This window comes from Callorhinchus milii, unplaced genomic scaffold (assembly GCF_018977255.1).
Source record: "Callorhinchus milii isolate IMCB2004 unplaced genomic scaffold, IMCB_Cmil_1.0 Scaffold8, whole genome shotgun sequence".
In the NCBI taxonomy this organism is placed as follows: Eukaryota; Metazoa; Chordata; class Chondrichthyes; order Chimaeriformes; family Callorhinchidae; genus Callorhinchus; species Callorhinchus milii.
In genome coordinates this window covers 3,194,229-3,215,180 of record NW_024704749.1, presented here as the reverse complement: position 1 = coordinate 3,215,180, position 20,952 = coordinate 3,194,229, and the positions used below count along the sequence as shown (strand labels likewise).

The window sequence follows — 20,952 nt, the reverse complement described above, 5'->3', positions numbered from 1 at the left end:
TCACTGGAAGTTATTGAGTTTTATCTCATGGGATTTCTTTGAGGAGGTAAATAAATTAATCGACAAAAGCTATCCGATGGACGAAATTTATTTGAATTTTCACAAAGCATTTGATAAGGTTACAGATCAAAGTCCATTTGGCATATTCATGTTGCAGGGCTCTTTGGAGCCAGTTTCAATAGAACTGGATCTGAAGTGTCCCATAGCTGCTAGTCTTGGATCTGACATTAAACCGAGATCCTCAGATAAAATTGGTTCATTCACTTAATGATTGTTTGTGGGATTTTGCTGTGCACAAGTTGCTGCTTCATCGGGCTACAAAGTACAGTTACTACACGTTATAGTACATCCTGTGAAGTTCTTTAAGACATCCTCCTGATGTGAAAGACGCTACATCAAATGGAAAGACTATTTATTATCCGTTTTTCTCTGCGGATAGGATCCCAAAGTACCTGCACAAATCGCCATTATTTGCCAGCTGTGAATTTTAACTTGAACTTTGTTTTCTGGACGGTTTTGGGGAATGTGTTTAGCATAGCTCAATTGACAACATTCTTTTTTCTGAGTCAGGCTGTGGTTTGAAGCCTCATTATGGTACTTTGAACTCGTAGTCTAGGCCAGTGGTGGTCAAGAAGCCCCCACCCCACCCCCCAAATCTGCATGAGTCTAGGTACGTCTGTGTGCAATCGGTGGTGTGTTTTTCGCTTTTTCTTGATTGAGTATTTCTTGATTTATGGCTTAAATCAAGAAATATTCAATCAAGAACATTTATTTTGTGGGCCGACCAAAAATGTTGGCCACCACTTATTTAGGCTAACACTGAAACGTGGTGCAGGGAGTATACTGCATTTTTGGAGTTGTTATCCTTTGGATGAGATGTTAAACTGAGGTTCAGGCTATTGACAAGGTCGTTAAAGATCCTGTGGCACTATTTGAAAAGAGCAGGGAATTTCTTCTGGTGTCTATGCCAAAAACAACATTTATATAGCACCCTTCACATAGGATAATGTGTCAGAGTTCTTTAGAGTGATTGACAAACTCTGAGCAGAGGGAAGGGGGTGACCAGAGGTGCAGTCAAAACGGTAGGTTTTAAGGTAGGACTTAAAGACTGTGCGGCAGGGGGGCACGACTAAGGGAAAGTTCCAGAGGTTAGGGCTATAGAATTCCCCCGATATGCATAAATTGGCTGCTACATTCGTCTAAGATATAGTCATTACACTTTACAGTAGATCCTGTGAAGTGTTTTCACATGTCTTTCTGCTATATGAGATGCAAGGATTATTATTATTACTGATACTGCTTCACCACCGACAACGTAGCAACAACTCTACGTTAGCATTTATTTTCAAAGTCAGGAATTGCAAATTTCAATCTCTTCCCTACACTACCAAAGAAGTGAAGCTTCTGCACTGTGGAAGGTCCTTAAAAAGCAATCACACAAATCACTCCTCAAAAATGAGAAATAACGACTGGGCTAGTGACTGCTTAGTTTGGTACTTCTGCACTGCTGCCATCAGTAGAAGGGGAAAGCCTACATCTCGATGTCTATAGTCGGACTTCTAACCGAGTGCAGCGGCAGTGTAAGGAAAAAGACCTGAACAATTTACAAGATGAAATCTGAGGAAGAGTTCATTCTTAACTTTCTCCCACAAAATATGCATATTTTATATATTGTGAAGTATATTTTGTGAAGCGCTGTGAGACGTCTCGAAGATGTGATAAGGCGCTATATCAAATGTAAATCATTATTACTAACTGAGCAATAAGAGTTTTTGCTGCACTGGACCAGCTAAAAGTTTTACGACCAGCAATAGCCAAGGCTGCATATTGCTGGGTTTGAGTCGTATTAAATTTGAAGAGCAAATCTGAACTTGATTGTTCAGAATGATGTGGTGTTATTATGTACAAATCCAATGGAAGTCCACTTCAGCTTTTTGTTATAGCTCATTTTATGAATTGGAATCCCAGCTCAACACTCAGACTCTTTCATATCCTGAAAATGCCCTCAATCAAATAAGTAGCTCGTAACAACTGAAAGTTCTGTGCAAAGTGGAATTAGTTATTGCCGAGTTTTAGAAAGGTAAGTTGCTGCTGTAGAAATTTGACACCTGCGGTTAATTATTCTGGAAGCCTTCTTGGACTAAAGGTTTTCACGACTAATCTCTAACAACGTCTACTAAATAAAGGAATCCGGACTTTGTGACTGCTATCAATCTGTATACATGTTGAGGATTGCTGAGTTTTAGCATGTTTCATTAAATGCTCCGTAATACTACCTTGTGTGAAGGGTGCTAAATAAATTCAAGTTGTTGTTGAAGTGTTCTGGCAGCTACATTAAGTCACACATTCCAATATGTTACTGAAGAGTACATAATGCTCAAGTAATCTGGACAAATTGGACCCACTGGAGTGTCACAGAGTTCTCTAGCTTAGCAAACTTCTGTGACAAGTTGCAGTGCGTTACTCAGTGGAGTACAAGTTTGGCTTTAGACCAAAATACTGAACTCAAGTTTCTTTTAAATTAGGTTAGTGTGCAAGGCAGAATTGTCCATTTTTCCCACCGGGATTTGTAGTGATCTGGAATGCGTAGATGTAGTGATTAAGGTACACCTCCCTTCTTCCTCCCCAATTCCACTCAATAAACTTGATAAGGTATTATGAGTTGCTGCCTGAGACTTGGCAAGGAAATGAGAGGCTTGAGGGATCTGTGTGAAGCAATTGAAGGATAACTACCCTTCTTCTGGAGATAGGAGCTGGGATCCTCAGTCCAGTAATGTATTGGATAATGCTAGGGTGCATGGTGAAAGTCTTAGCTCCTCATACCACAGAGAGATTCCTACGTTTAGGGTGTTTGATGTTGTGTCATAACAACAGGCCCACAAAATGCACAGGCAGTAACACTTTATAGTATATCCTGTGAAGTGCTTTGAGATGTCCTCCTGACGTTAAAGGAGTAAGGATTGTTATTTATTATAGCATCAAAATCAAACCGTTAAACACCCCAATTAATCTTACATTAATCTTCAAATGTTTGAACGTGAAAGGGCTGAAAGCTGACCTGCAAAAATACTTAAACAGCCCAACAACAATAATTAACACTTGTATAGTGCCAATCATATTGAGAAAACATTTCAAAGTGCTTTACAAAGACTGAGCAAGCAGGAGCCCGATCTAGGAGAGAAGCTGACCACAAATGCAAAGAAGGAGCCCAGAATGAACAAAGTCTATAATGATTTAATAATAATTCTTGCATTTGATACAGCGCCTTGTCAAATGCATCTCAAAGCGCTTCACAGAATAGACTGTAAAGTGAATTGACTGTATATATTACGGGTGAAACCCAACCAGCCATTAGAGCTGCAGATAATGTTTTAGGAAGCATTTTACTGCTTGCCGAAGGGGTAGTAGTGCATCCATTTCATAAATTGCGTAATGTCCAGTATGCCCATGTGAGAGGTGCATTAAGACTACTAGATGTAGAAGGTAATTAACTAAATCTCAGAACTAGACAAAACTTTGGGATTTGTTTTCTCTTCTGTAAAAATAAATGAATGATTGTTTTCAGGATGTGAAAATGACCGGTGAATTTGTATTTAAGCAATTTTTCTTTACTTGAGCCATAATTACAGAACATGAAGCATAGTGTAAGTGAGATTGCCATTTTGTTCTCTCTCCGTACCCCCCCCCCCACATAGCAGTCAAGTAACCCCTGTAAAGAGAAGCTATAGGAATGTAATTAAGAATTTGAAAATTATAATGATGCTTGTAGAAATGAAGGAGGAAATGATGTGTTCCAATGGAACTAACTCTGAAATGCTGTTCAGCTTCCAACAGCATGTTACATCGTGGACTTTGCACAGGTTTGGTGTAATAAATAGGTCTGATGAATCATGGCATTGTTTTGGGGCGTTTAGTTTAACTGATTAATGGAAAGCTCGGAGTGTACTGTTTTTATTGTACCTGAATACTTTCCAAGTGTAGTGTTGGGGTTATCAAAAGCCCTTTGGCCATTGTTCTTCGAGGCATAAATTATTATTGATAGGAATGGTTGCATTCCTATTGCAGTACAAATTGTATTATCTTTCGTCACAGTGCTGTGATGAAACCCTTTGTCCAGTACTTAAGGATAGACATAGGTTTGTTGTTTCGATGAACTGAAATGGAACTGATCTCACAAGAGTAAGTGTCTTTGGAATGTGTTGAGTGGTGTATGTATGCATGTATCCACATGGCAGCTCCAGAGCAGGTTCCAGATACTGAGTGTTGAAATGGGTTAGGTTGGCAGCAATAGTGTAGTGACTCGTAACTGCTTCTCTCCCACACTACAGCAGAAATATAATCATTTGGAATGAGAGCAATCAAGAGCAACAGAAAAAGACTTAACAAAGTAGCTCTGAAGTGCGTCTGCCAAGACCCAACTTTCGGTTTAATAATATTAGTGTTCATATTGAATGTTCGGTAAACGATGCAGATAGATTTCCTTGTTGGAATTTCAAAAGTTTGTGTAGTTTCCCTTGCTGATTACTGCTTTCCTTCAGATCCTTATGATAGAGTGGAATGGTAGTGGTTAAAGTGACAGCCAGTGAAAGGTTACAGACATTTGGAGGGAGTGAAAGCGTTAGTGATTCCTTCAGTAAACTCCTCGCCTCCCACTTGCTGTGGCTCATTACAGAAGCAGCCTACTCAATTAATGGCGATTCTGCTTAAGGTCCTTTTTTCTTGAGAATGAACATTTTCTTCATATATGCTTGTGTTAGAGGTAGAATATGTAGTTACTGTTAGATTTTTTTGGCCTGCGTGAAATATCCTGAGCTCACCTCTGTGCTGACGTGTTTCTGTGTTCGGGTGGAGGTCTCGGTGCTGCTAGAAACAGCAACCTTCCAATAAGAAGTTAAACCAGACCCCCTTGTGTCTATCCTGGTGGGCACTGATGGTTTTGTGGTGTGATTCAAGAGTAAAGGGTGCTTATCCCTGGGATTCTGACTGAGATTACGTTTAGGACATGTACTATCATCCTACTTCCCACAACCATATTGTATCTTACCTTTGTGATCTTCAAATAAGAATAATCGTGAGACATTAAACAGTAAAACTTGATGGTTATACTAGAGGGGTTTGTTTATTATACTTTAATATACGGGTCCCTCTGGTACTTGTCCAAGCAAATTTGTCTAATTCTGGATTGGTTTCTCTTCTGTTTCAGATGCCTTGTTAGCTGACCTCGAGTCAACAACTTCACACATTTCAAAAAGGCCTGTTTTTATCCCAGAGGAGACACCGTACTCCTATCCAACAGGAAGCCATACTTACCAGGAAGTGTCTGTGCCTCCACCCGTGCCACCCCCACCTTCTGCAGATGCTTTGAATGGAGTGATCATCGACACAGTTGAACAGTGGCAGCCTCCCATTGCCTGTTATCGGCACCAGCAGGTAAACCATCTGCTGCTGTGTTCTCCTTCCTCCATCCAGTCTTATCACCTGCCTAAACTGAGGGTGTTCCTTCTATTCTCAATTCTGTAAACCGTGTTCTACTTTTTACCATAATTCCCTCACTGAATTTTCACCACTTTGCGGAAGAAATCGCTCACTGTATGGATTCCTGTTCAATTGGGCATTTCAGTATAATAGCAAATTACAAGCTTCTTTTCATCCCCCTTGCCCTGAGTTCCACCAATTTACGTACGATCGTAAATCTATTTTGGTGGCAGCTGGTGCTCTTGTTGATGGCTAAAATGATTGACATTTTTGGGGGATGAGAAGAAAGAAAGAGTGTTGAATCTTGGGCAGAGACTGAAATCAACTGTGAGAGTTATGTAAAATTTGATGGACGTTCAATGTTCTTGAAGATGTCAATCAGAACAGAAATTAAATGATGGTATCACCCTCGGAGCAGGACTTAAGGATACACAATAAACTGCTTGCACAAACTGTACTAACTACTGACTGCTTCACTCAGATTGGTCGGGTGTATTTCTGGGTACAGTGGAGGACACAATATGATTGTGATGGAGAATATGCTGGGGTAGGGTAGGATTTTTATTGGGATGGAAGAGTGACTAATAATATCAAATAGGTTTGGCTGAAACTAATTCAATTGTATCTTGGAAATGAACTAGAAACTACATGATACAGGTTTCAGTTCAACAACTATAAGACTTGCTGCTAAGAATCTTGCCGTGACGATATTTTGTACATTTAGGTGGTTGATCTTTTCCTGGTTTTGCAGGGTTTCCAAGAGGATGTGTCCCCTCCCACTGGAGTGAACAATTCCGTAAAGGTACAGCATGGATTATTTTAGAGATGGTTGAAAGAGTACGAGTTCAAGTGATTGAAAGTTAATTATAAAATATTTGCTTCTAATGAGATGATCCGATATTTTCTGTTGTATTTCCTTGTATCTAAAATGTTGTCATTAAGTATTAAAATAACAAAGTGCAACTATCTGGCTTTTAAATATTATGTTTGAAAATAATTTCACTTTGACTTTCATATTACAATTCAGAATATTTAGATTTTGTTCCCAATTACAGCAACAGAATTACTCTTCAAATGTGAAAAGCAACTCCGGTATTGCCCGAGAATCTGTCAGTCCTCCTGTACCACGTTCAGCTGAAGAGGACCACGTCTACAGGTAGTAATCCGGACCAGTGACCGGCTTTCTCTCTCTTCTCCCTCTGTCACCCTTTTTCCTCCTTTCCTGAAGAACGTTTTATATTTCACTTTTTTTATTCATTTTTTTTTCTTTTCTCATTCTTCCTTAGAGTCCTGTAGCTCAGTGGATATAGCACTCACCTCTCAAGCGAGAGACCTGGGTTCAATTCCCGGCAGGGCGAAACCTTGGGCAAGTTTCCTTACTCCACACGTCTAATAATAATCCCTCCAAAACCAAAAACAATAATAAATTGGTCATTTTCAATCTACGACTGTTTGTGAGACATTGTTGTGCGCAATTGGCTGCCGCGTTCGCCCACAAATATACAGTCAATTCACTTTACAGTGTGTTCTGTGAAGCGCTTTGGGACGTCCTCCCGACGTGAAAAGCGGTATATCAAATGCAAGAATTATTATTATTATGAAAGTGCATTTATGTTTAAATGAGACACTATACAAATGCAAGTAGTTCTTTTTAGACAATAATGCTGTTTATCTTTGATTAATACAGCTTCCCCAACAAGACAAAGTCCACAGAGCCTTCACCGACGATCATGACTGCTTCGCTGGGCAGCAACCTGTCCGAACTGGACCGCCTTCTCTTGGAACTGAATGCAGTTCAGCACAACCCACCAAGTAGCTTTGTAACAGGCAAGTTTTATTAGTGCTGATAGTATAATGTGGTGTTTGCTACAGGATCCGCTGTTTGCTCACTACTGCCTGTTCAAGGTCCATAGTCCAAGCAGTGTTGTCTTGTACACCTCACTGCATCGTGCTACTGTTTGAGAATTAAGGAAGCACCATAATTTCCCAATTGTTAATGTGGTGTAATCTTGTTGTCGTGGCATTGTGTTGCCAGGAGGAGACTGTGTATCTTAATGGAGATGTGTATTTAAAAACTGAACTCAGCACCACACACCGTTACCCTAGGCTCCTCAAAGAACTTTGAGTTGCCTTTATCTTCAATCTTTTCCACTGTAGTTTTTTTTTTCTTGCATTTGTTTTCTCCATTGCCTTTTATGCCCCTTCTGTGTAGATGTTAGGAGTTCTGGGCTACAGCCTCTCTCTCTCTAGTCTCACTGGAGAGTGAGAGAAAAGCATGAGAACGTAATTACATTTACTGCAGCCTAAAAATTGGCCAGCTAGTTCATACTCCTTGAGCATTCATGATTCCTATTTTCTTCTCTCACACGTGTGCATTGAGCTTTCTCTTAAATATATATAAGCCCTAGTTAGCCGGAGAGGAGCAATCAGGGGAGTGGTGGGAGAGATATGGAGTTTTGTGCGATTGAGGCTGCAGTGGTGACGTTTTGGATGAGTTGTTTTATAGATACTTACTCAGCGAGGTAAGTATTAGACACTAACAATACAGTATCCCACATCTACATTGTGTGTGGACATTGTGTGGGCTTGAGAACTTTGACACGAGCAAAGCAAATATATAAATTGATGCTTTTTGCTTTAACCACAGCACCATCCTCTGTAAAGAAATTCCTCCTAAACTCCCTTTCAGATCTACTACAAGCTATCTTACATTTGTGCCAGCTTGTTTTGGACTGACAGCAAGTGGAAACGTGTTGATAATATCTCAACCTCTATAGCTGAGATGAAAGGGCTCTATTAAAAGTTTTACAGTAAGTTAAAAGGAAGCATTGCTGGATCCTGGCATCAGTAACACTTGACGACCAGATGAACAGGTTTATAGAGACCTGCAGATCAGGGGAAAGTGAACCAAATTTGCCCAGAGTACATTATGAGTATCAGAGATGTGGTTCGAAAATAATTTGCATCAAAGTGCATCTCCAATTGGGGTTGAGCTGTTAACTGTTTTGCGATTGATTCTTATTGTTATTGTTGATTTGCCTCTTCCTCAGATGAGCCAATTCGCAGCTCCCATTCTACGCTTGGGACTAGCTCTCAATACACTGGTCAGGAAAATGGAACTCAGGTGGGGAAAAAAGTGCCTCCTCAAACAAAAGAAAAACCTAAGAGAAACGGAGGCCGAGGGATTGAGGATGTGAGACCCAGTGTGGAGAGCTTGCTGGATGAACTAGAGAGTTCTGTTCCCAGTCCAAGGTATTGTTTAGGGTGTATTTTCTTCATCTGTCTTGTGACTTTTATCTTGTCAAATGTAGTTGGGCAGAAGGGTTTGCAGACCAAAACGTAAGACCACAACGTGAAATTGTCTTGGCAGATAAGCAACCTTCTTCTGGATAATGTGTGCACCTGTGTACACTTTAGTACAGCTAGTTCTGTTACGTATTGGAGGCGTACCTACAGGTTTCACAATTTGGAGGCTAAAAAGAATTGGAGGTGTTAAAAGTTAACTGGAAAGTGACAAACCCGCGAGTGCAAAGTGGAGTGCAAAGTTATAACAGTAATTTATCTGGTAATTATAAATATAAATATTTACAATTATAATAACAAGAAGGTAGTCGAGGAGGAAATTACAATTCTTAAGAGACTTAAACAGAATTGAAAATAAGGATGAGGAATGGATAGTAAACATATTAGAGAACATAATTACATAGAATAACAACAGCATTAAAATAGGCCATTCGGCTCAATTAGTTCGTGCTCCTTGAGTCTCCATGATTTTTTTCCAAAGAAAGACAACAACTTGCATTTAAATAGTACCCAAATAAGGAGATGAGAGAGGGGGGACAAGTTGACCATAGGTGCAGTCGATGAGCTAGGTTTTAAGGTAGAGAGGGGGCGAGTTGAAGGGATGAAGGGAGGGTGTTCCAGAGGTTAGGAATGTAGAATCAGAAAGCTTGGCCTCCACTGATGGCGTATGTAGTGTTGGGAGACATACAGTAAGGAAGTGGGAGAGATGTAGAGTTTTGTGCGAATGAGGACACAGCGGTGACGTTTTGGATGAGTTGGTTTATAGTCGGTGGAGTTTCGGGGACCAGCAAGGAGTGAGTATTGAGACACTAACAGTACGGTGTCCCACATCTAGATAGACATCTTGTGGTCCTTGAGAACTTTGACAAAAATCCTAGGTATACTGAAGGGTCTAAATTCTCTACCCCCTCCCCTACCAGCCATGACACAATGTCAGGGGACATAGAAGGTAAAACATGGAGGTGGTTTAGTATCTGGCTAAAGGGAAGAAAACAGGTTTTTAATAGTGAGGTTGAAGTGAGCAGTGTGTTGACTGGGAGCCTTGGGATGCAGGTGCTGAGCTCTCTCCTGTTCCGGGCACCATACGGTGTCTTCACTTTCTTGCTGTTGGCTTAGTATGAATGGGTCAGTGGTAACTAAATCATTCCTGACTAAAACCCTCAATTTGATCCAAATGAAACATCGCAGTGGAACTAATCAACTGCTTCCCTGATTTTTGGCACTTTTACAGTTGTGTTGATTGATGATTTGACATTTCGATGATGCAGTTTGGCTTTAATTGAATTTGGTATGAAGTTCTCGCATGCAGCTGCTGCATTCCATTCCATTGGGTGTATTGATGTGGTTCCAGGACTCTGCTGACTAAATGTGGTCTCGCTTTCAGTCCCGCCGCAGCTGTGCCTTCAGTGGAAGGGGCGGCCTCACAGCGTGGCACTCCCAGCCAGCAGCAAGCTCGGATTTCTGCTTCCTCGGCAACCCGCGAGCTCGATGAACTAATGGAGTCTCTCTCTGAGTTCAAGGTCCAGAGCAATGTGAGTACGGCCAAGACTCCTTCCTGCGTCTAGCACCAGTTTCAAGAACCAGATGAAAGCATCTGTCTCCAAAACAGCCCTTGTCAGCTGTTTTGATTGTTGTACACGCAGCTCACAGCAAGCTATGCCCAGCAGCAAACACCTGTTACTCATCAAAGTAAAGCAAAGTGCTCACAATAATCTGTTTACTCCAGTTAGATTGCAGGTAACAGGAAGGCAAGGTTATTTTTGTGAGTTTGGGAGAAATTAAATTGCTCCAGATTGGTTTCTGGAATCAGGGTCTGTTGAGGTAGCAATCAACCCAACACAGTATCTGTTATTTTAAGAGTCCATTGGTTCTTCCTGTTGTCGTTAAAGGAAATGTTCTGGGAGAATGATTCAAAAATATGCTCCCTTTCCTCATCATTAAAAGAAGAAAATGTTTTTGGGGAGAGAGACAAGAAAACTCTCAGACTGTAAATTATTACTCTGAGTGCTGAATGGGCTTAGGCATCAGGAGTGGGGAGGGAATCATGGATGCAATGTGAGCTTTCAAGGTGAGGGTGTGACTACTAAATTGGTATTCATGTTGAGAGGAAGGGTTTCCATATCAACCTGTCTGCTCCCTCAGCTCAGCAGGCCAGTTCCACATCCCCCGCCCAACCCGCTCCACGCTCGGCGGTCGGGCCTTCAACCTCTCTGCCCCCATCTTCTCTTCGCCTCGCTCCCTCCCTTGCCTCCTTCAAGGCCCTTCTCAAGACCTTCCTCTTCGACTGTACCTTCTGCTACACTGATACCTTCCCCCCTCTCTGATCACAACCTCCCCCCGTTTGGGTCCAAATCCCTGACAGTCCAGCGCCTTGTGACATACTCCCGACATGAAAGGCGCTATACATATGTAATTTTGCATTGTATTGTTGAGGCATTGGAGGAGGTTTCAATGTTGAATAAGACCCAAGATGTTTGGGACAGCTTTAGATTGTGTGTGTGTATATGTATATATATATATGTGTGTAATATATTTTTTATATATATATATTACATATAATATATATATATCTCTTTTGGAGAGGCAACAATGTAGGATGGAGAATATTTTGGTAAAAATGTTCTTTTCTCCCAACTTATTTTCTTCTCCCAATTTATTTCATTATTGCTTGCTTTCTGTTGCTCTCCTTTCCTCTCAATTCAGGGTGACTCTGTAAGTCCTGAACCAGATGAAGAGCAGGAAACATCTGCTCAGAATGATTTGCCAGCTCCTGGTGCTGCCCAGTCTATGCTTACTTCTGCAAATGCTACATCTGTACCCCATGACTCTCAGTCTCTGTTTAGTGATGGTCATTTAGCCTCTCCAGTCCCACGAACACCCAGTCCCCTGGAGCTATTGCACATTGACGAGGAACCTGGCACTTTCCTTCCATCTATCATTTTACCTCATGCTTCCTCTCCATTGTTTGTTCATGAACCTCATTCATCTGTCTTTGTCGCATCAGTTTCATCTAGTCAGCACGTAGATTCCATCCTCTCACCAGTTGCAGAAGAAAGTTCATGTGTGAGAACTAACGTTTCTCTGTCAGTGACGCCATCCAAGGTAGAGCCTTTGGAAAATGAGCAAAACAGACAAAGCCAGCTACTCATTGCTGAAGATCAGGGCAACGCGATACCAAGTTCTTTGACTGCCACTAACACTAAGTGGTTGGTATCCGAAACAGCACTGGCCTTGGAGAGTGGACCGCAGGTGGAGTCCACGTCCTTGGTCACTGACTTTGATGAAGTGAATGAAGCCATAGATCAGCTGTTGATCCTGTACCCTGATTCCATGCAACATGTGCACATGGAGAGCAAACGGGAAGTGTGGGAAGAAGAAGTGGTGGCAATGGAGAGGCAGATTTTATGCTCCGATACTAGAGAGCTTCCACTTTCAAATCAGGAATTGAGAGGGAACTCGCAGAATCAAGAGAGCCTGGCAAAGGAGGCCCTGTCTGGAGCTGAGGTCTCAGCAAATCTACCCAGTGAAAGAAGGATGTCAAAACTATCCGAACAGCAGGCAACACAGGAGCAGCAGGAACTGGGAAAGCAAATGGGTGTATCACAGGGTGAAGTGAAGAACTGTTCTCCACATCCAGAACTACATGAGAAGGTCCAAGGAGAGAAGTTTGATTTGCCTCCAGTTCAGACACCTGTGGTGGAACGGATTTCTGCCTCTCGCCAGGCAGGCAGAAAGCTTTTAGTGTGGAATGTTTTCCAGAGATCCATGGCATGAGGCCCTTGATATTGCATGGCAGAGTAGCACTGGACACCAAGCTTGTTGCGCTGTTGCAGAATTCAAATAACAGAGGCTGGTTTTCAGCAAGCACTGACTCTTATAATGGTGTAGTCAAAGTGGAGCTCGCTGTGGTATTTAACAAAGTGAACTTTAATTTCAATTCTTTCTAAATGCATCACGGGAGGTGGATAGTGGGAGAGCTCTGAGTGTGTGTGTGAATAACACAGTACATGCATTACATGTATGTATTAACATATCCACCACTTAATGACAGAAGGGTAATTTTTACTGAGGTAATGCTACATGTTGGCTGTTTTGTGTGCAATTTGTCTAATTTGCCAGAAAGCAATTTAGATCCTTGATGGTTGTGTTCGTGTAAGGCGTCCACTTGACGGGCAATTTAGTGTCAAGGCTGCACATGGGCTGTGCATTTGTGGCATTGCTGTGTTTGCTGAGTGTGTCTATTTCTTCATATTGGCCCGCAAGATTGTAGTTTTACTGTGAAATGTTCCCTGTGGCACAGATGAAATGTGTTATTAAGAGGACCAGGGATTCTTCAAATGTACACCCCATGTACCGGGAGGAGTCAGCACGGCGCAAATATGGCCCCGTCATATTTAATAAAAGTGTGTCTCAGGACAGGCTTATTGAGGAGCTTCATGACAAACTGGGGATTGAGAAGAAGGAACTCAAGAAAAGGGAAGAGGATGACTGGCTCACAGAGGGAGTGGTCATCACTGTGAATCCCGTCAGGAAACGCGAGGACGGAACTCAGAAGGTTGAGAAGGTAGTGAGAAGAAAGCATGAGAAATTGTGACCCAAGGAATGCATGGAGTAAAGTGTAGTGCACAAGAAACCTTGATCTTAATTCCATCTGCATGTGCTGCTTAACAATTTGCTGTGGATCCAAGACATTGAAATTGAAGTTCCAGCCTCCCAATGTTGGACTATTGGAGATGTGTTGCAAGTTTAATTATTCACTGTGTGGTTGGTTGGTGTGGTTGCAGAGTGGTGTCAGAGTGGTGTTGTCTGCCTGGGCAGATTAGGAATTTGTTCCTGTAGTGTGCCTTGTCCAGTTTAGGCATGTGGTCAGAATTAAACTAGGTATTGGTGCCCAAGGTATACAAATAAAGCATTTGGAGATGACAATGATTAAAGATTAACAGATGCTTGCTGCGGCTTGAAATACCCGTGATAGTTTCTCGTGCGGTGGTACTTTAACTTTCTTGTTTCTCTATGTGCAGGGCTCTTCTTGCACTGAATTACTGTATTGAAAACTGATCAACCTCTATTCTAAGATCCATCTGGTAGCTCATTTGGTAGCACTCTTGCTTTTGGGTCAGAAGATTATGGGTTCAGGCCCATTATGGGATTTTCAGTTCTCAATCTGGATTTATAATCCAGTGGAGCAACACTGCATTTTTGCCTTCAGCTGAGATACATAATAATAATAATCCTTGCATTTGATATAGCGCCTTATCACGTTGTTGAGACGTCTCAAAATGCTTCACAGAATATACTGTAAAGTGGATTCACTGTGTATTTTGTGGGCCAGATGTTAAACCAAGATTGTATTTGTAATTTTAGGTGGTATTACGGATCCCATGGCACTAGTTGAAAAGAGAAGGGAGCTTCACCTGCTGGCCTGCCCAGAAATCCTTCAAATAAATTGGTCATTTACTCCATGCCCCATTTGCGAGATATTACTGTGAGCAAGTTGCCTGTCCCGCTTGCCTCCAAACATAGATACTTGACAATTCCCTGTGAAGCACATTGAAACATTTTAATGTTAAAGGCTCTACATCACATGTAAGGATTATTATATTTGAGTGCTCTGTTTATTTTACATATCATCAAGCCTGTTGAGTCTATGACAAGAGAGCCTGGTTAGTTATGTGTCTTGCTTCTGTTTTTAATCTGAGATTTTAGCACGACTGTCAGTGTGGCAGTTTGCAGGAGATACGCTCCAGGTGTAGAAGTGATTAAAGAGTTGCATTTGTTGGATCTGTTCAGTTTTCAATAACTGTTATTTGAGGCAAAATTGAATACTGCCAGACAATTGCATGACATCTCAGACTTTTGTCGTTGGGTTTCAGGATTAAAACTAACCAGTTTGTGATCGGCGAGACGACAATTTGCTAGGTATTTAAAATCGCTGTGTAGCTCCTCTCACACTAATGTAATTGTTGACAGAGGAGGTTTGTTGAATTGTGGGTCAGGCTGTTCCTCTTGAGTTTTGTGCAATCCACTAATCATTCTTAGAAACCCAGTTGTGTGACAAATAGCAGCTTGAAGCATGTCCTGCATTTTGACTGGGGCATTTTCTTTAGTGCAAAGGAATGAAAACAGCCTTCAGTATTGTTAAAGTTAATATTAAAGCTACGATGTGTTTTTCTCCAGATAATAATTACTCGAGAACACTCTTCTCCAAAGCGTTCCAGGCCACCATCCCCATCTATTCCCGCTTCACCAACATCTCCATCAATTCCTCCTTCTCCCCCAATCAAACCACGTCAAGATCATAAGAAAAGACTTCAGAATGTTTCAACCCCACCATTTGCATTAACCCATCCCCCTCGTTTACCTACTCCTCCTCTTCGTTTACTTACCCCTCCTCCTCCACCTCCTGCTCTCCGTTTACCCATCCCTCCTCCACGTTTACCTAGCCCACCACTTCCCTGTTTGCCAACCCTAACTCCACCTCCTCCACTTGCTTTCCCTCTCACCTTCCCAGAATTCAACCCTGGGCCTTGCTGGGATGCATCATCTGATGAATATCAAGAATTCTCTCTCCTTCCAACAACACCACCCACGTCTTTAACCCCAATATTCTACACCCCTCCGCCAGAGCAGCCTCTTTGTTACCCTTCCCTGTCCTTGCACAGACCATTATTGCCCCAACTGAACATCTCCGATCCCTATCCCCACCACCAAAAGTCATGGTGTCAATAGCCTGTCAGACTGATGACTACAGCAGCGATGAAGGCTCACCTCTGTTTCCACCTCAGGCATGGAGTATTTTGTTTCTATGGTTACAGATTAATTTTAGCCTTTTCAATTACAAAGGGCAATGTACAACTTCTGAAGTCTCTTCAGCATGATTCTGTCTGGTAACAATAATTGTAGCCTACATTTCAGTGGAGTTTTACACAATTTCACTTTTTGGTATGAAATTAAGCAGCTTAGTTATAATATTAGTCTATTTTCAGTTGTAAAAGCCAGGTAACTTACAGTGACCTTGGAAGTTAAAATAATAGGATTGTGCATCTCAATGATGTATTCCTTACAAAGATCAGATCCTTTGGGATAAACTCTATTCATCACTTGGATGAGGGTTCATCTTGGCTCGACTATGCCAGCTTGTCGGCCTTCCCAACTCTGCTTGTTGGCATTCCTATCTATTCTCTCCACAAGCTGCAGATCATCCAGAACTCTGCAGCTCATGTCCTGTCCCGCACCAGGCTCCATGACCCCATCACCCCCATCCTTGCCTGACTCCACTGGCTCCCCATACCCCACAGGAGACAGTTCAAAATCCTCTTCCTCGCCTTCAAGCCCTCCAGGTCCTTGCTTCTACCTCTGTGACCTGCTAACCACGTATCAACCTGCCCACTCCCTCCACTCAGCAGTCTCCGACCTGCTCAACGTCATCCGCCCGGCCTACCCCACTATCAGCGGCCGGGCCTTCAGCTTCTCTGCCCCCACTCTATGGAACTTCATCCCACATTCCCTTCGCCTCGCTCTCTCTCTTGCCTTCTTCAAGGCGCGTCTCAAAACCCTTTTCCACCGAGCCTTTGGCTACCCATCTTGCCCTCCACCCTCTCCGATTCCGACCTCCAGCTCAGGTCAAAATCCCTGATGTCCAGTGCCTTGAGACATCCTCCTGATGTGAAAGGCGCTATACAAATGTAACAGTGTATTGTATAAGTCATTGTAGTTTGTTTGTGGAGTAAGAATGAGGAGCAGTTGCCAACTATACCAAAGATGACGATATTAATTTTTTCTTCCAATTAAAGTCTTCCAAGTCTATTCACTTCACAGTATATTCCGTGAAGCTCTTTGAGACATCTCAAAGACATGATAAGGCATTATACGAAATACAAGGATTATTATTATCACCAAAGTCTACTGAGGTATCATTAGTGAAAAGGGAGGCTCCTTATGCTGTTAAAAGATTTTAGTGGTTCTGTTTTCAAACCACACCTCTACCAGCGATGGAATTAAATTGAATATCTTCAGAGGTTATTACCCTTCAATATGTTAATCTGTGAAAGAACAAACTAAAATGTGTCTGATTTTTTTTAAAGTTTGTGTTTCATGTATCCAGAGTAGGTTTTCTATTCTAAGTCATACATTAAACATCAGGTAACCCTTTAAGATAGTTCTATGTTACCAATGTTTTCTTTTCCTCCTGAAGACTATCTTTGGTGTCCTATGTGAAATCTGTTTGGGTAGTGGTTCCTTGTGGAGCTGAATCCACAAACTAGCAATCTGGTTGACAAGCCATCTGAATGACTCTGTTGTGAAAAATTGTAGTTTATCACTGGGCAGTTGGGGGTAATATGAGTTTGAGGTAAATATATTTTGTTGTACGGGAGGATTAGTATACTCTCCATCTAGCTATGTTGATTAATTTGCTGAAGGTACTTCATGCTGATGCTATGTGCCAAAAGTGGAAAGAACTTTGATTCCCAAGGTTTGACATTGCAGTGCGCATATTGGTTGCCACTATTGCCTACAAATGCCACTACAATTGACAGTAAAAAAACTGAAGACCTTGGAGACATCTTGATGTGATAAGGCGCAAAATCAAATTCAAGGATAATTGTTGCTTTTCTTCCTTTGAAAACTCACAAAAAATAGTTTTAGAAACACAACAAAGGAACAATCAGCATGCAGGTCATACATTTTAAAAGCAATTTTTTTCTATCATCTTATTTACCTACAAAATATACAATCCACTTTACAGTAGATTTTGTGAAGCAATTTGATGTCCTGAAGATGTGATAAGACGCAATATCAAATGCAATAATTATTGTTGTTATTATGTTGAGATCCAACAATGGCAGCAAGGGGTGATCAGAGAGGTAAGGCCTATGAGAAGATCCAGTTCCCTCATAACTTTTTTCTGATTCACTACTTACCTTTTGGTTGCTATGATAAAGGCTGGTGGAAAAAGGATTTAAAATCCTATTTGCAATGGCTAGAATGGCTGCTTTTAAGTGTTGTCCTCAATCTCCGAAAGTAGGCTAATATCTAATGGCTTAATTGAAGTTTTCCACTGTTGAGAGAAAGCTTTCTGTTGTTGCACAATGTTCCATATAGTGCCAAGATGAGAATAGTGTGTTCCTGAGAGGAGAGGCACTATAATTAGGAAATGTACCATCTTAAAAAAAACTCTTTAACTTTTTTTATGAGGATCACAGTAAGCTATTTGTAGGACATTGCTGTGCACAAAATTGACTGCTGTATTTGCCCTACAAATAGACTGTCAGAAACTTTGTGAAGTACTTTGATACCACTCTCAATAATATAATAATAATAATCCTTAAGGAGCCCAGAGTGAGCAACGCTGTCTATAATGATAATAATCCTTGCATTTGATATAGCGCCTTATCAATGTCAAGTGAATTGAGTGTATATTTTGTGGACGAAATAGGTGCTGTATCAAATCCAGTGCTATATCAAATGCGAGAATGATTACTGTTATGAAGCAAGAGACATGATACAGTAATTTGGTGTTGTATCAAGGTACAAATCACCAAACGTTGACTGTAGTACATTAATGGTGTGTAAATTGTCTAACCTGTAAATGGCATAGCCAAAGAACTGTTGAGTATTAGTACACACTTTGGTACAAGTCCAGTTTGAACACACAGTGGTAATTTATTTGAACTGATGGTAATAACCCCACACACACTCACACAATTCTATGAATTATATGCAAATCAATACTACTTGAGTAGAATATAATTGTTAAGATGTTCATTTGTAACGTTACCGACATAACTCCTGTGGAGTATTCTGTCTTAGACAATTAAAATAAAAAGTCAGTGCTCAATGAAGAGTTATTTTTTCCGAAATTATGCAGTGAATTAAGATTTGTTGCCATGTTTAAGATTTTTAAAAATTCTTAACTTATTGTATATGAGGATTACAGTAAGCTGTTTGTAGGACATTCCTGTGCACACAATTGACTGCTGTGTTTGCCCTACAAATGGACGTCAGAAACTTTGACAGTCACCAGCTTATTGCAACTTTTCACTCTGTTTTAGGTGAATACAAAGTTTGAATTTCTGCGTCTCACTCCTCCCCCAGCCATTGAGCAGGCAGGACATTCTTTTCATTCTCAGCATGCTATATTCTATACTTGTTGCTGAAATACTCATCTCATTGCTTCCATTAATTACAAAGCTCTAATTTTAAATCTAGAGTCACCTAAAATATTCTGCCCTGTACTTTCCTTTTGTTGCGAATATTCTTTTGGTCTTTTCGTTGTTTTGTTGTGTTCACATTATCTTTCCTTTTTTTTTCTTAAACTTATTCTATTGCATTACTCTTCTGTCTCCTGTCTGCGTCCCTATCTAGCCCATCAATCCAGGCCACACTGCTCCTGTGCCAGGTAACCTATTCCAAAAAGACGATCATCGTAGACTGGTAGATCCATTTGCCCTTCCTCCACTGCCGCACCAATCCCCCACTCCTGTGCGTGGACAGCAACAAAAAGCAAATGCAAACGTGTGTATAACTCTGCTAAGTTCGACATTTTGCTTTGTTCTGCTAGAGAACAATTGCTTTAGTTCGATTACAGCAATGTGCTGCTGTGAGACGAGTAAAAAGATTCATTATTGTGGACCAGAAGGAGAGCTTATTGTGCTGATGAGTCTTTAAGATCACTGTGATTTACTAACTTGGCACTCTCTAGTCATATTCATTGCCTGGTGTTGCCCAATGATAGGAGTTAACCTAAGCTTGATATCCAAAACCCATACATGGATTGAACAGTATGTTAGTTATTCTAGTTCTTCAGGCGGTCGACTTCCTTGGTAATCTCAGAAGGTTTGGTTGGGATACAATTTATTTTTTGAATCCTTGCACTACTTTGAAGATCACCCAAATTTCTCTGCAGGACCTGCATAGTTCCTGTCAATCAGTGAACCGGAGGCATTCTTCAAACACAGCACTCCGAATGGTATCCGACGTGAAGGGCACTATAATTACAAGTTGTGTAGACACATATTACAAATACTAACTATTCAAATGTACTTTTTTTTTGCACATTTCCTGCTCTTGAAAAATATTACAGATCTGAGTGTACCTAGAAGTGTATTTTCTTCTATACTTGTCATATGAGAAGTGGGTTTTCCATTAAAGTGCTTGCTCTAAAATGAATGCCCGAATAGGGCAATTTTACTGGGTGCTGGTCAAGTTGGGTCTAACTGTTGTCATCTTCTGATATCTATACTGTATGTTCAATTTAAGGTCTATCAATGCTTAATGCTGATCGCACCTTGAAGTAAGCAGTAAACTTTTAAAACTTCCATTTTAAATGTATCAATGAACCAATAGACAGCCCTGAGAAAAGACACAAGGTTAACATTTATCTGTTGTATCACCCTGTAGCAATGAAGCGCTCTTTTCTGGAGAAATTTTGGCTTTAGCATAATACCGATGTGTTTTCTTCACAGATGGCACAATCGGGCTCTAAAGGAAAGCAGAGTGGAGCTTCACCCGTGGCAGTTCCTCAGAAACCTGGGAGCCAGCTGGATAACATGCTGGATGAACTGCATGTAGGACTGAACAAGCTGGGGGTTGCTACCGTAGCGAAGGGAGTGTGCGCTGCCTGTAAGAAACCTATAGCTGGACAGGTAAGAAGAAATTGTTCAGGACTAGAAGCATCTTTGCTTTTTGCAAAGATCAATAAAAAATGCGTCTCCATCTAATCCAATGCTGTTAACTGCAAACTGTTCAGCATTACGTAAAATAATGATGTTTGGGAGATATACCCATTCCATGGGGTTGGATACTTTGAGAAAAGGGGCAATGGCCATGAAAATCTTTTGTACCATACAATTCAGGCACACACAGCAGATCCTGTCAGCAAAACCCTAAAAGAAGTGTATTTGAAGGCAGTGAGTCAGTCATTCATTATCACCTCATTCTTGGTGCAATGATCCATATTGATAGATTTCATTTCATTTGCCTGGACAGGAACTGGCTGCACCTGGTCCTTTATAACCCTGGTTAACAAACTATTGGGTAGAAATTCCACCCGAGTATAGATCCACTTTGTAAACATAACATTTCAGAGCATTCAGAATTTGCCAAATTCTTGAATTCTGAAGCTGGTTTAGGTAAGTTCTTCTAAAAACCACAGAAAACGGGCTTCAGAAGTTA

The 20,952-nt window shown here is 41.1% G+C and overlaps 1 protein-coding gene across 2 annotated transcripts in view; it reads left to right on the top strand.

The window, feature by feature from the left end:
• The window catches only part of LOC103188473 (paxillin), a 64,842-nt gene that overhangs the window by 39,140 nt on the left and 4,750 nt on the right, over positions 1–20,952 (top strand). Inside the window, exons 2-10 of one of the 2 annotated variants that reach the window (XM_042337266.1) lie at positions 5,204–5,430; positions 6,227–6,277; positions 6,531–6,631; positions 7,163–7,302; positions 8,526–8,727; positions 10,163–10,310; positions 11,482–12,501; positions 13,079–13,342; positions 14,956–15,557. In XM_042337266.1, coding sequence (XP_042193200.1) covers positions 5,204–5,430; positions 6,227–6,277; positions 6,531–6,631; positions 7,163–7,302; positions 8,526–8,727; positions 10,163–10,310; positions 11,482–12,501; positions 13,079–13,342; positions 14,956–15,507 — 2,705 coding nt within the window. In that variant the 3' untranslated portion in view covers positions 15,508–15,557. Of the gene's footprint in view, positions 1–5,203; positions 5,431–6,226; positions 6,278–6,530; positions 6,632–7,162; positions 7,303–8,525; positions 8,728–10,162; positions 10,311–11,481; positions 12,502–13,078; positions 13,343–14,955; positions 15,558–20,243; positions 20,424–20,952 lie in introns of those variants that run through there. The other variant, XM_042337267.1, reaches the window with a different exon arrangement.